Below are 14472 nucleotides of genomic sequence, written 5' to 3'. Positions count from 1 at the left end.
CATTAAAAACAAAGGTTAGGGACTTCCCTGGCGGTCCAGTGGTGAAGACCACCTTGCAATGCAGAGGTGCCAGTTCAGTCCCTGGTTGGGGAGCTTAGATCCCACATGCCTTGTGAACAAAAAACGAAAACATAAAAGAGAAGCAATATTGTGACACATTCAATGAAGACTTTTAAAATGGCCCACATAGAAAAAAAATCCTAAAAATTAAAAAATGTAGGGCTATGCAATTCATTTTCCTTGTTTCTTTTCATTTGTTTTTTTTTTTTCAATCAGAGACCCTGAGACCTTGATGAAAGATGACAAGTGACCCACTGTTGTCATTTTTCAGAACTTCCTGGACTTCTTTAGGGCACAGCAGCCCCTCATCCTGTATCTTCATTCTTTTTTAATATTACAGTTTCTGCTGCTCTTCCCTTACAGGTCCCTATAATCACTTGTTAGTAGTGGTTGGAAAGGCCTTATTCCTCTGTCTTAGCAGGGAAAGTGGAGGGCAAGAGGGAGGCGACACTGTTACCTCCAGTCTTCCACCAGCCCTTCAGGTGGCGCTTTGTATTCATGGCTGGAAAGGAGTACCCTCCTCCCGTGAATTTTTGCATCAGGGGAAAAATTGAGGACTACCGAGTTAATCGCCTGAATCGCACGATATTTTCTTTTCCGAAGACAGACCTAACTTCTGAGATCTGTCATTCATTTCCATAGCTGTAACCTATGCAAAGTCCTTAGTAGTAACGACTGACGTCACTTCCCTGGACCTTGATCACACCTCATGCCCTTCACCGGCTACATCTCTTCAGTTCCCTGAGTCATGCTCTGTTTATATTCTAGGGGCAGATTTGCTGCAAAAACCCAAACATGACGCCAACGTGGTGAACGAGAGGTCACGGGGCGGAGGCAGCCAGCCCAGCATCCCAGGCAGCCAGCCCAGCATCCGAGGCACCAGTGTAATCAATGAACGAGCAAAGGGCGAAATACAAGCCCGGGGCACCTCTGAATGGGCCAAAGAAGTTCCAGGACTCCCATCCCACCTCTTTCCAGACACCAGATCCCAACAGGCTGAAAAAAAGCTGGATTTTTACCATCTGTATTTGTTTTGGGGCCCAACCAAGAAATGGCGGAGAGGGTAGAATACCTCTTTAGAACATTATTTTTTGCTGTTGTTTTAAAAACACCTCTAATGTCACTTTCACAATAAAATAAAATGTGAAAATTCCTCGTGTTCTAAATGGACTATATTCGGGGAAACTGAAACTAGAAAGAGAAAACACTGAAATGGACGGCGCCTGCCCACCCCCATCCCGCGGTCCAAGGTTCGCGGGGGCGGGGCTTCCTGACGTCACAGGATCAGCGGGCCGTCGGGTTGTTTTTGTGCTCGCAGCTCTCGGTAAAAGCCACCGGGAATTCTTTACCTGGCCCTACCCTGTCTTAGAACCCAGGCCCCGAGTCCCTCCTTTCTGAAAGCTCTGCCGAGCGGCGCTGCGACGTGGGCTGGCCTCTTGGAAGCGAATCTGAGACTCATTGCGAATTGCCCAAAGGGATCATCATCAAAAGACGGGAGAGACGCCTTCGTCCGCGAGAGAGGCAGGCCCCGTCCGGGGATTTTAGAAATCCTGCGGTTCATCATGAAGTTCCAGTATAAGGAGGACCATCCCTTTGAGTATCGGAAAAAGGAAGGAGAAAAGATCCGAAAGAAATATCCGGACCGGGTCCCTGTGAGTGTCCTAGGGGGGAAGGGGGGGGATGGGGATGGGGGCGGGGGAGTCGCGATGGCTGCCCAAAGGCACAGAAGGGTGGCCCCTAACATTACTCAACCTGCACGCCCTTCACCGCGGGGAGAGCCAGTGGAATGGACGTTCGGACTGCGGACCTTTAAAAACTCGTATCCCTAGAGCCTGTCCCCATCTTTTAGAGCTGACCGCAGTTTTAGAACGGATCCTACGATTGAGTGACTCAGCAGCGTTCAGCGGATGTGTTGGCTGGGATGTACTCAAAATGTAGCTTTTTGGGGAGAGAATGATGAGGTCGGGACCACCCATATGCGGCCTTAAAGATAGCATGGAACTGTTCAGGAATGAACAGGGGGATTTGCTCCCATCAATTTCCACCCTTAGGTGGTTCTCCGTTAATCGGGAGGACTTTGGCCCTTTGTAGCCCTGGGTTTGGGAGGGAAATATTCGGAAGCCATTGGATCTTTTGTTTTATTCTGTGAGAATTAGGAAGGGAAGGGGATGCCACAAGAGTCCTGGCCCAGAAAACAAGGTCACGTTCTCTGCGCAGCAACCCGGTTGCCTCATCATTCTTGGCTCCAGGGTGTGTGGGCAGGTGTTTATTCTGAACACATTGTACCTGAACACAATCAGGAAGGACTGAGACCTTCTTCTTGGGTTTTTGGACTCAGGTTTATGTTCTTTAACTTAGTGCAGGCGGAGAGAAGGAACAGGGAAGAAATACCAAGGTGTCTTTCTGCATCCGGGCGTTTTTCCTGTTACCCTTCCCCCGCCTCTTGCCTGGTTTTCGCTATTGTGGGCTGCGTAGCTGGATTTGAGGGCAGAAGGCTTTTAAAGTGTGATAGAGGGAACAGCAATCCTTGAGTTTTGGAGATGGGAGGATTAAAGACCCTAAGACTGTGTTGTTTATCTTAGGGCAGGGACTTTAGGATAAATATTACAGGTAATTTACGTGTAAAGGAATTGCAGTTATCTGATGGTGAATTCCTTTCCAGTCTTCCATCTAACTTTTCATGTTCTTACAGCTGCCAGAAGCGACCTGGGCCGTATAAACCTCTTGGAGTACTTTTTCTATAATCTAAGGGAGACATGAGGGCTGTTGCATTAGGGGAATTACATACAAAGGTGTTTTCAGCTAAAAAGGAGAACTAGCCCTATTACCCACTAAAGGATGCTTCGCAAATTTCTTTCCTGGTCTCTGGACCTTGGATGACTGCTTTAAAAGTTTCCCCCCAAGTCTTGGTGACGCCCATCCTATCCTCTTACAATATTTTCAAGTGACAACTAACTTTGATTGATAGCTTACCATGTCCCTGGGAATATCTTCAGTGCCCTGTCTGTAGTCATTCACTTAGTCCTCACACCATTATAATCCCTTTCTACAGAAGAAGGATCTGAAGAAATGGAGTAACTTCCTGCAAGTGGCTGATGTGTGCCTGAGCTGGGATTCTGATCCTGGCTGTTGGATCCTCCAGGCCATAGTGTTTCTCAAGGTCCGAGGCAGTTCGTGATTTAAGAATGATTTAAGCGTGCATTGTGCTGTCAGCTATTGGGAATAGAGAAGTCAACTGTTGCTGCCCTCACCAGTTCAGATGGCAGTATGATGCCAGAAAAACATTCCAGTAAGCAAAATGATGACCGTTTTTTTCAGAACTCCAAGATTAAAGCTCTGTTCCAATAATAGTTCTGTATAAGCTACAAGCTCAGAATTGTACCTGTTCCGAAATCTAGTTAAAATTCTCCTATATTTCCTCAAAACAGCCCTTCCCATTTCAGTTGTTTCCATGCATTCACCCAGAATTTCAGCTAATCCCTCTATTTTTTTCTCATTGTTTGCTGTTAAATATTTTACTTATTTGATAATTTGTAAGCTCTTATGACTCACTCAGATCTCATGATTTCTCCAGTTGGATTTTAACCAGTGGCCAAACTCCTTCCAGCTGCTCGGTGTGTGGCTTTCTTTCTGATGACAAAAAAAAAAAAAAAAAAATAATAGAAGGAGCTTTGCCCTCTGAATCCTGAGATTTGGTGTTAGTTCTGGGCAGAACTCTGCATCTCACTGTGCTGAAGTGTTGTGTTGACAGAAAAGAGGGTTAAATGATTTCCAAAGCCCTTTCTCACTGGACTGTTCTGTTATTAAAGCAGTCACGTACCCTGATTCAATTGCACTTGTCTTTGTTGCTCTCTTTTCCTGCTCCTTTCTTGTGGTTTCCATCTCTTATTAATTGGGGCTGGAGCTGCCAGGTCTCAGAGTTCCTGCGTAGCACAATGCTATGCTCCCTCCTTCCCTTTTAATTTTATTTACCTGCTGCCTCATTGTTGGGTCTTCACTGGTCTATTCCTATGCTCTTCTGACTTTGTTTTCATTTCTGATTCATACATCAGTACTCCAGGTTTAATTTTTATTTTTTTTTAAATTTTTTTCTTTTGGTTTTATAGAAATGTAATTGACATATGGCACTGTATACCTATAAAGTGTACAGCATCATGATTTGACTTACATACCTTACGGAATGATGGTCACAATAAATTCAGTGACTGTCCATACAGTCTCATACAGATACAAAATTAAAGAAATAGAAAAAAAAAATGTGTGATAAGAACTCTTAGGATTTACTCTCAAAGTATAATTAACCTACAACACTGTTAATTCCTGTTACACAACATAGTGTTTTTTATGCACATTTCAAGACACCATGATAAGTCTAGTTATGATAACATCACTTTGTTAGTTACTACTCTGTTCCTCACAGTTTACATTTTGTGCCTGTGACTTATTTGTGATAATGTTCTTCTGGTCTTCCTGGTGCAGAATTCTCTTTCTCTGCAAAAATAAGCAGGTTTTTCCACTATATTAACCTATCCCCTTAAATTTAAAAGCTTCAGATTTCTCCAAATCATTATGTTTAGATCTTTACAGTTTACAAAGCTTTTTCACATAAAAGTTTTATGGATTTATGGATTATTTGGAGAAGGCAGTGGCACCCCACTCCAGTGTTCTTGCCTGGAGAATCCCAGGGATGGGAGAGCCTGGTGGGCTGCCGTCTATGGGGTCGCACAGAGTCCGACACGACTGAAGTGACTTAGCAGTAGCAGTGAGTTTGTTGTGTCCATTCCATGTGTCTGTAAAAGATGTGTTTGAAGGTTACCATGTTCCTTTTTATCAGGTTTCCCTGGCGGCTCAAATGGTAAAGGATCTGCTTGAAATGTGGGAGACCCAGGTTTGATCCCTGGGTTGGGAAGATCCCCTGGAGGAGGGCATGGCAACCCACTCCAGTGTTCTTGCCTGGAGAATCCCATGGACAGAGGAGCCTGGTGGTCTACAGTCCATGGGGTCACAAAGGCTCGGACACAACTGAGTGACTAAACATACATACATATTTTACTCCTTGAAATGCTGAAGTTAAGAGAATTTATGTGACCTGTACCCAGTGTTTGTTTATGCTTTAACTTTTCTGTACTTCCCTTATCTTCTCTACCTAAAATGATTATATTTTCTAGACTAAAAATCTAAAACTGATGGTTTTATAATCAATTCAAAGTATTTATAATTTAAATCAAATTACATATTACATCACTTATATAGTATATAAATACTGAATGTGTTTTTGTAATATTTAAATTAAGTACATTATTTAAATTATTGCTTGAAATTTTATTTATAAAATATTTCCTGTTTTATACATCTACATGTATAACTTTTATGTATCTTTTTTCCTTTTTTTAAATTATTTTTTTATTGAAGGATAATTGCTTTACAGAATTTTGTTTTCTGTCAAACCTCAACATAGGTATACGTATATCTCCTCCCTTTTGATCTTTTTTCCTTTTCATTACAGAAATAAATGACCCTTCTAAACTTGAAAGTATTGTAGAAATATTTAATGTAGACACTGAAAATCCCTTAAAATCCTAACAGATAATCAATACGGGTTATTATGGGTTATTGTACTGACATTCTATTAATATAAGCACTACTTTTACACTTTTTTTACTTAATAGTGCCTTGAATGCATTTTTTTTGCAATCATTCTCAAAAATTTTGATGAAGTACAAAATTTAAACCACATTATCTGTACCTTTACAGATAAATATCATTTATGAGAAAGAATAAACCTAGTAGGTACTCAGGACCACTTGAGAAAATCCAGACAATTTTCTTGGTGCTTCAACTAAATGCCAGAAAGTATATATCCTATAACAAAGTACCTGCCTACCAATGCACGAGCCATAAGAGACTCTAGTTTCATCCCTGGGTCAGGAAGATCCCCTGGAGGAGGGCATGACAACCCACTCCAGTATTCTTGCCTAGAGACCTAAGGAGAGAGGAGCCTGGTGGGCTATAGTCCATAGGGTTGCAAAGAGTTGGAAATGACTGAAGCGACTTAGCATGCACGTACACACGTCTTATAGGTAACTTGTAATTAAAATCAAGATCCTCTTTACTTTTCATAATATCCCTTCCTTATCCTCTTGTTGTTTCAGTAATAAAATTATAACCTTATTAAGAAAGTTTGTTTCCCCATACATTTTGTAAAGGGTAAGAGAGAATAAGAGATGGAAAAGTTGTATTGAGCCTAGAGAAACTCACTTCAGATAAGGGCAATTGTAGGGTGTAGAAGGCAACATACTAGGTTGGAATCTGCAGTTTTCATTCCCACCCTTTGTCTCTCCTCCCAGGTGATCGTGGAGAAGGCTCCCAAGGCCAGGGTGCCTGACCTGGACAAGAGGAAGTACCTCGTGCCCTCTGACCTCACTGGTAATGTTCTGTCCCTCCCCTGACCCTTCTCCCACAGCAGACCCTTCCTCCTACAGTAGCAGACCCTTCCTCCCTCCTTCCCAGTCCTTCCTGTGTGCATGCGATCGTGGGCTTGAGGGGAGGTAGAACAGAGGAAAGTGAGTGGGATGCCCCAGAGAATTGGGTGATTCAGCGATGGTGATGTAATTGTTCTTTCCCATCACTGATTTCCTTAAGCTTTTCCCATTGTTGTAGGGCCTTGTTTGATTTAGAGGCAGCAGAGTGTGAGAGCTTGAAAGAAAAGACCAGATGCGTATTATATAAGCCGCTTAAAATTCAGGTTTGTTATTGTGATACCAATTTACACCATAAGGAAAACCAGACTAATTTGTTGGGAAGATAACATTATAGAGATTCTCAGCTGAATACCTTGACCTCTTCAAGTTATGGTTTTTTTGTTCATACATCTTGTAGATACTGTTTGGATTTCCAAAAGATACATTAATTCTTCATGTTGATGTTTAATGGAATAACCACTGCATCCAGGAGACACTTGGAAAGATATTGGTAGCTGTGTTTGCTCCAGAGTGATTAGGTTTGAATATCAGCCTTCTAGAAACCATGGGCAGAGGAGCCTGGTAGGCTGCAGTCCATGAGGTTGCTAAGAGTCGGACATGACTGAGTGACTTCCCTTTCACTTTTCACTTTCGTGCATTGGAGAAGGAAATGGCAACCCACTCCAGTGTTCTTGCCTGGAGAATCCCAGGGACGGGGAGCCTGGTGGGCCGCCGTCTATGGGGTCGCAGAGTCGGACACGACTGAAGTGACTCAGCAGCAGCAGCAGCAGAAACCTTTCAGTGTACTCAGTGAAAAATAAAGCACTGAACGCCACTCATTGCCCCGACATTGGGATGAGGGATTGTACTAAGATTACTGGAGTCCAGTAGATATCTTCCATCACAAGTTTGTCTTAGGCGGAAATGGACATGAAAGTGTCTGGTGTGTGTGTGTGTGTTTTTCTCCCCATATTATGTGGCTTTGGGATCTTAGTTCCCCCTACCAGGGATAGAACCTGGGCCCTGGCATTGAAAGCACCAGAGTCCTAACCGCTGGACCCCAAAGAATTCTGAAAAGTGTGTTTCAAATCAGATTTAGACCATGGGAATGTTAGCATTAGGTCTGAAATTGAGTAAAGTGGAGACGGATTGAGGAATTAAACTCCATGGCATGTCAGGGAACACACAGGCTTCTTGCCATGTCATTTTTTGTTTCTGAAGCTGCAGGACAGTGTTAGGCTCTGCTCAGATGATAATGCCAGTCTGGTGCTTTGGGAAACAGGTGCAGTAGAATTGTTTTCCGGATCTTACTACCCTCCTGCTAACCTCTTGTCTTCTTCTGCTTCGTCTTTGTTTTCTAAACGCCACCCCCACACCCCCCATCCAGTTGGCCAGTTCTACTTCTTAATCCGGAAGAGAATCCACCTGAGACCTGAGGACGCCTTATTCTTCTTTGTCAACAACACCATACCTCCCACTAGTGCGACCATGGGCCAGCTGTATGAGGTAATGGTCCTGGCGACAAGGCTGTACCGCCTGGCTTTCTCTAGCCTCCGTCCCAGGTGTTATCTTCCACACACCCGGGAAGTGGGGCAGGTGGTAGAGGTGTCATTTATCAGGATGCTCTCACATGGCCGTGTCAGGCCCTGGGAAATCAGGTGTCTCTTGTCCCTCAGCAATTGAGCGGCACACAGGATTCAGTCCCTTTGAATTATTTTCTCAGTCTTGCCCTGCCGTAGTGTTTTAACATTGGAGTGTCCTTATTGAAACAGCAGGAAGTGCTTTCTGACCACAGATATACCAAATCAAATCAAATTTAAAGACCAGGCAGTGTTTCAGTGGATTCATTTGTCTTCACAAATCAACTCAGTTGGAGGGAGTAACTTGAATGATTTTATTTGGTTTAATTTTTGGCAAACTGTAAAAATATGATGATAAACTATAGTAGAGAACTTGATCATGATTTATCACCTTAGATTGTAACTGCATCATTATTCCTCAAAGGGTTTCACACAATACTGTCTTATAATTCTATCCTATTAGTGAACTTTTCTAATAATTTCTAGTTTTTATTCCACAGCATACATTCCCTGGTTTATATCCATATATATATATCCCAATATATATAATTTTATATCTCAATATATATATTTTTATATCCCAATATATATATTTTTATATCCCAATATATATAATTATCCCTTCGATTCCAGGGTCGGAAAGATCCGCTGGAGAAGGGATAGGCTACCCACTCCATTATTCTGGCCTAGAGAATTCCATGGACTGTATAGTCCATGGGGTCATAAAGAGTCTGACATGCTGAGCGACTTTCACTTTCAAATATATATAGTTAATGGGTTTCCCTGGTGGCTCAGCGGTAAAGAACCTGCCTGCCAATGCAGGAGACACGTGTTCAATCCTTGGGTCAGGAAGATCTCCTGGAGGAATAAATGGCAACCCACTCCAGTATTCTTGTCGGGAAATCCCACGGACAAGGGAGCCTAGTGGGCTACAGTCCATGGGGTCACAGAAGAGTTGGACACCACTTAGTGACTGAACAGCAGTCAACAACAATATATAGTCATGTTGTGTCGTTGTTCTTGCCAGAATGAGCTTCATATCTCTGATGTGTATGATGTTCTCCATGAAGGTTTTTGTGAACTTAAGAGTTCAAAGTTGAATCCCAGCCACTTCTCCTGCTTCTTTGATCCCCGTTTTTTTGGCCCTGCCCAGTGGCATGCAGGATCCCAGTTCCCTGACCAGGGATCAAACTGGTGACCCCTGCACTGAAAGCTCAGAGTCCTAAGCACTGGACCACCAGGGGAGTCACGCTATCCCCTTTTGAAGGGGGATGCAGGGTACCTCCTATGCCTACCCTACAAGGTTGTGTGAGACTCCAGCCCCTAGGGATGACGAACTTGATTGTTTCTAAACCATTCTCTCCCCTCTTCGCCCAGGACAACCATGAGGAAGACTACTTTCTGTATGTGGCCTACAGTGACGAGAGTGTCTACGGGAAGTGAGTGGCGGAAACCGGCCAGTGGGAGCGACCGGACTCGGGGCAGGGGGAGGGGCAAGTGTGGGGCTTGGGGAGAGAGAGACAGAGGGAGGGCTCCCCCCGTGAAGGAGACAGAGGAGGAACACCTGGAAACACGACACCGCACACACCATCACCATATTTTCACACGCTCGATTGACATTTTTTGCTGCTTTCTCGGCCCTGGGAGAAAGCATGTCAGGACAGAGCTGTTGGGTTGGCTTTGATAGAAAAAAAAATAGGGATACTTTAGTCTCACAACAAACACTGCTGCAAAATCTGATTTCCATGGAAGAACCGGAGTGGGCAAGCTGGGGCCAGAGATCGTGAACCGACAATAACTTCCTGCTCTCCTTTGCTTTGGGCAGAGATTCTATTTTTGACATTTGCACAAGACAGGTGGGGAAAGGGGTTGAGAATGTTGTAGGATTACTGGCTGGTAGTGGACCATTCCCAGGGACCAAAAGAGACCCACTGGAATTGAAGTATTATAGCCCCTGACCTCTCCTGTCTCCCACATCCCTCCCACATCCCAGTGGTCATCTCACAAGCATCACAGTACCCAGCCCACCACCCCTGTGGTGGCTGTAGACACTTAGATGGAGCTCCCCTTCTGCTGGAGAGTAGAGGCCAGGCGTGAGGGACATCAGGATTGCAAAGATAGTCTCCATAGCATAGAACTGGAACTGAATGAGTACTGAGCATCTCTGTCTAACCTGCTTTGCTCTTTGGTGCCCGTTTTCCCCACACCTACCTTGGACTTGAATGAGCGTCACCCATTTCAGTAACAGGCTAAAACCACTCGTCTTGACATTTCCCAGACTTCACTCCATGAGTTAATGGAGTTACGTACAGAAGGGGCAGGTATGGGGTAAGATGGCTTGTCTGCACCTCCCGCTTATCCAGAACTCTTGCTTCCGGCCTGCTGTCCTCCACTTTCTCAATGCACAGAGATGCATGGTGAGGGCCAGTGGCACCCCCTCCTTGGGTCTTAATTTCCCGCAGCTGCTAGTTAGAAAAATTTGAGAAGGGTGACTTTTCATAGTTCTTGGGGATTCCATTTGATTCTGATTATTTTCACGTTAGGGTTATGATCTGGGTGGGAAGCAGGAATTTGCACCCAGATGGGACATTTCAATTCATCTCAAGACACTTCAGTTCATCTCCGTGAATGAAAAGGGTCCTTCCCGTGGGGGAAGTCTGAGGGTCAGCTCTGTCAAGATGCAGGCTCTTGTATAATGAAGTTTCTGCTGTCAGACCAAGGAAATAAAAGAATTGCATACCTTAAAATGAGTTAGAAATGTTGCCTTTATTTAGTAGGTGTTAGAGTAGACAGTGTGTGGACTCCCGAGCAGGAAACTTTGGGAGGATGTGGCCTTTTGAGGCGTCGCCCAGATGTGGTCAGACGTGTACTCCACCCCTCACCACCCAGGAGTCACTGTCCAAAGGCCAAAGGCGAAGGGAGCTGGGGGCGGGGTGCACAGGGTGTCTGTTGGCAGAATGTGCGTGGTTTTTTCCTCCATAGATAAATGCCTTGTCACTGCTTTACATGCTCCTCAGAGCTGAAGGTGGAAGACTGCCTACATCAGAAGATAGCGGAGTGGAGGTTGGGGGGTGCTTGTTAAAATGCAGATGTCTAGGCCTTGTCCCAGGTTTAGCTGACTCAGAATCTCAGCGTAGGCAGCTGTATTGTTACCTGGCTCCTTGTGACTCTGCTGCAGACCGAAACTGCAGAGGCGCTAACCTGGCTTCCCTGTAGGTCCTAAGCCAGCCTGTTCTTGCTATCACGTCCTGGTCTGTAAGAGGCCACCGTCTCCCAGAGCAGCAAAAGGCACCTCGATGGCTTTTGGGCTTGGCACAAGCTTGGTGCCCCTTCCAACCTTAGGTTAGAACCTTCAGTCAGGAACCCATATGTAGGTGGGCAGTTGGGATACAAGTTAAGAGACAGCAAAAAACAGATGAGTGGAAATTTCCTTTCTGAAAGAAATCAGGTGGTTCTGCTTTATTCTACTTTTTCCCCAACATAAAATTTTTTTTTTTCCCTAGAAAGCCTGGTGCTTTCTATGAACCTAAGAAGGTTCGTAGGACTGTATTGTGAAATCAGGTTAAAAGTGCGAAAGAACAACAAACGTGAATAGCGGTGACTAGGCAGACAAATGCACCGCCATGCTCAAACTCCGGGGGGCGCTCTACCCTGGTGGTATGTATGGCATTCTCCAGAGCTGGGTAGGGCCCAGGTCTCTGCCTTGTTGCATTCACCCTTTCGACATAATATTGTCAGTTATCCCAAGTTGCTGTGAAAATGTTCCACATATTAACCACATAATTCTTTATGGTGACTGTGTCGGTAACCACCCAATATAATAGGTATGGTGTGATTTGAGGTCTTGTGTGTGAGTTGGGGGTGCTCTTGCCCATGAATACAGCCCCACGTCAGCTGTAATAACACACCAGTCATTTCCAGAAAAATAAACTAGTTGATAAACTGATTGTGTCCAGTTTTTAACTCAATACAAAACTTGTATTCAACTATTTCTAGCTGTGTTTTCTTTTGGATCTATTTTTACTCTTATTTGAATAAGCTCCAAGCATTCATCCTCATTTTGTTTTTACTGCATGAAACCAATTATTTTGAGAAACTGGTCTACTTTGTCCTTAAGTGGCTGAGTTCAGCTGGTCACTCTACTGCAGCCCCAAGTAACTGTTTCCTTCCTGGCCCTGCCTCCTGTCCAGCTCCTCACTCGCCCTTTTGTTTACCTGGATATTACAGAGCTAGGCCTGCAATCTGGTCAGCTCCAGCCTGTGGCATGCTCTCCGGTGGGTAATCAGGGCCACAGAGCTTGTTTTTCTTGTGTTTTAACCTTCCCCATCCCCCAAACAAAAAACAGTCCTTGTTTCCAAAGCTGTAAGATGTTCTTAGCCTGTGATCTCAGTCTGTTTACTTTACCATAAATTTTCTTTTTACTTTTATTCTTGCGGTTAAGGACACTTTAATAGTTTGTAAATACAGGCAAACAGATTATTTTCATTTTGAAGTAACAGGAAGCGATTACTCCAGAAGGAGTCAAATGACATTTCCACGTGCCACCATGCAGGCCTGTGCATATTTCAACAGTGACTAAGAGACAACCCTCGTCACTCTGCGTGTATATTTTGCAGTGTGGACCATCAGTTTTGACAGTTCTGTTTTCAACACAGCAGTGTATTTAAGATCCTCAAGACTTCCATTTAGATGTGTTTAGCGCCTGAAGCTTGCAAAAAGTGATCCTGAGCTCCTGGGTTGGAGGTATGGAACACAACGGTTTGTACTCATCTCCTGGGGCCTGTGTTGCCTTATATCACTCAATCAAAGCTTGGTTTTGCATTGCTTGCCATTCAAAGAAAACTGTGTTTTAGGTGCTCTGATTCCCTACCTCCTTCAAGTCTTGGCTCAGCTATCACTTCAGGCTACCCAGAGCACCTTTTTAAATATTTCAGCAACCTTCACCCACTCGCAGCTCTCACTAATTCCCACGTTGATCTACTTTAGTCCTGTTTGCTGAACACAGATCCTAACATTTTCTGAAGTTCATGGTCCACTCTTACTAGATTGTAAGCTCCAAAAGGCAGAAGTTTTATTTTGTTCAATGGTTCATACACTCTGGTCAGAACAGTGCCTGGCCTAGAGCTGATGCTCAAAAAAAAGTGAAAGAATGATAGCTTCTGATAGGCTTAAAGGTTTCAGTTCAGGGATTAGGTCATGAAGAACCAAATTATCCATAAAAGCACAAGTTTCAAATGGGCCATTCAAGGACCATTGGGAACACCTTGGAGCTTACTAGAAAGATTTGGAGGCTGGGCGTAGGGCTCAAATCCCAGGTTTGCCACTAAACTAGCTCTGTGACATGGGTGGGCCAATTTATTTTTTGTATAAAGGAAGTGGTAAATTTCCTTCCTGTTAGATATAATTACATCAGAGGTTGTGACTGAAATCCTTTGCAAATTAAATGACATTGTTGCATATTAGGAGTAAGTTTCATTTAAGACTAAAATGGCAGTGACGTAGGCTAACTAGCCAGAATAATCTAGGTTTTTATTTTTTTGTTCACTGGTGATATTCATTGGAAGGACTGATGCAAAACTGAAACTCTAATACTTTGGCCACCTGATGCAAAGAACTGACTCATTGGAAAAGACCCTGATGCTGGGAAAGATCGAAGGCAGGAGGAGAAGGGGACAACAGAGGATGAGATAGTTGGATGGCATCACTGACTCGATGGACATGAATTTGAGTAAGCTCTGGCAGTTGGTGATGGACAGGGAAGCCTGGAGTGCTGTAGTCCATGGGGTCACAAAGAGTCGGGCACAACTGAGTGACTGAACTGACTGAATATTGCAGGACATTTATTATAATAAATCCTGCATCTATTTGGAAAATACAGGATATGGCATGAGTCAGGGGAAGTGTAGCATATGTTGAGCTGGGTGTCTCTAAAAACAGTTTTCAGACTTGATGGGAAATACAGCTGAGAAGGCTCTCCTTCTTTTGGTTAGTAAACTCTCCTTGAGGATTGATTTTCTTGATGGAAATAGCTGATCATCATCTTTGAAGATGATCTTGCCTGGTCTCCTTTTCCTCGGGTGCAGGTAAAACCTAGATGTGGGACAGAGTAGCTAGAACATTTCAGAGCTTTGTCAGGCTAGAACCAGCATGAATATGTGAAAATATTGGAAATATATAAGTATTTAAAAAATATTTAAAGCACATATGTTTAAAATACACAAATATTTGTATATTAAAATTTAAATACACAAGTATTTGTATAATTAAAATACATGCACAAGACATCGACTCCATTCTTGTGTAAAAATGTCCAGGTTTGACATAATGACTCTGCCTCCTGTTGTTCAGTCACCAAGTTGTGTTCGACACTT

The 14472-nt window shown here is 43.7% G+C and overlaps 1 protein-coding gene across 1 annotated transcript; it reads left to right on the top strand.

Annotated features, from left to right (window-relative positions):
- The first annotated feature begins 277 nt into the window (after nucleotides 1-277).
- On the top strand, nucleotides 278-10848 carry GABARAPL1 (GABA type A receptor associated protein like 1). The gene is made up of 4 exons (XM_061417895.1): nucleotides 278-1712; nucleotides 6408-6486; nucleotides 7909-8027; nucleotides 9479-10848. The coding sequence occupies exons 1-4, from the start codon at nucleotides 1623-1625 to the stop codon at nucleotides 9542-9544; spliced, it is 354 nt and encodes a 117-aa protein (XP_061273879.1). The 5' UTR covers nucleotides 278-1622; the 3' UTR covers nucleotides 9545-10848.
- The last annotated feature ends 3624 nt before the right edge of the window (nucleotides 10849-14472 follow it).

Source organism: Bos javanicus, chromosome 5 (assembly GCF_032452875.1).
Source record: "Bos javanicus breed banteng chromosome 5, ARS-OSU_banteng_1.0, whole genome shotgun sequence".
NCBI classification, from domain to species: Eukaryota; Metazoa; Chordata; class Mammalia; order Artiodactyla; family Bovidae; genus Bos; species Bos javanicus.
This window is presented reverse-complemented; position numbering and strand designations above follow the sequence as displayed.

Coding starts and splice junctions, on each gene's coding strand:
- GABARAPL1 (XM_061417895.1), top strand. CDS start 1,623: ATGAAGTTCCAGTATAAGGAGGACCATCCCTTTGAGTATCGGAAAAAG. Junction 6,487..7,908: donor CGTGCCCTCTGACCTCACTG/GTAATGTTCTGT, acceptor CCCCCCATCCAG/TTGGCCAGTTCTACTTCTTA. Junction 8,028..9,478: donor CCATGGGCCAGCTGTATGAG/GTAATGGTCCTG, acceptor CTCTTCGCCCAG/GACAACCATGAGGAAGACTA.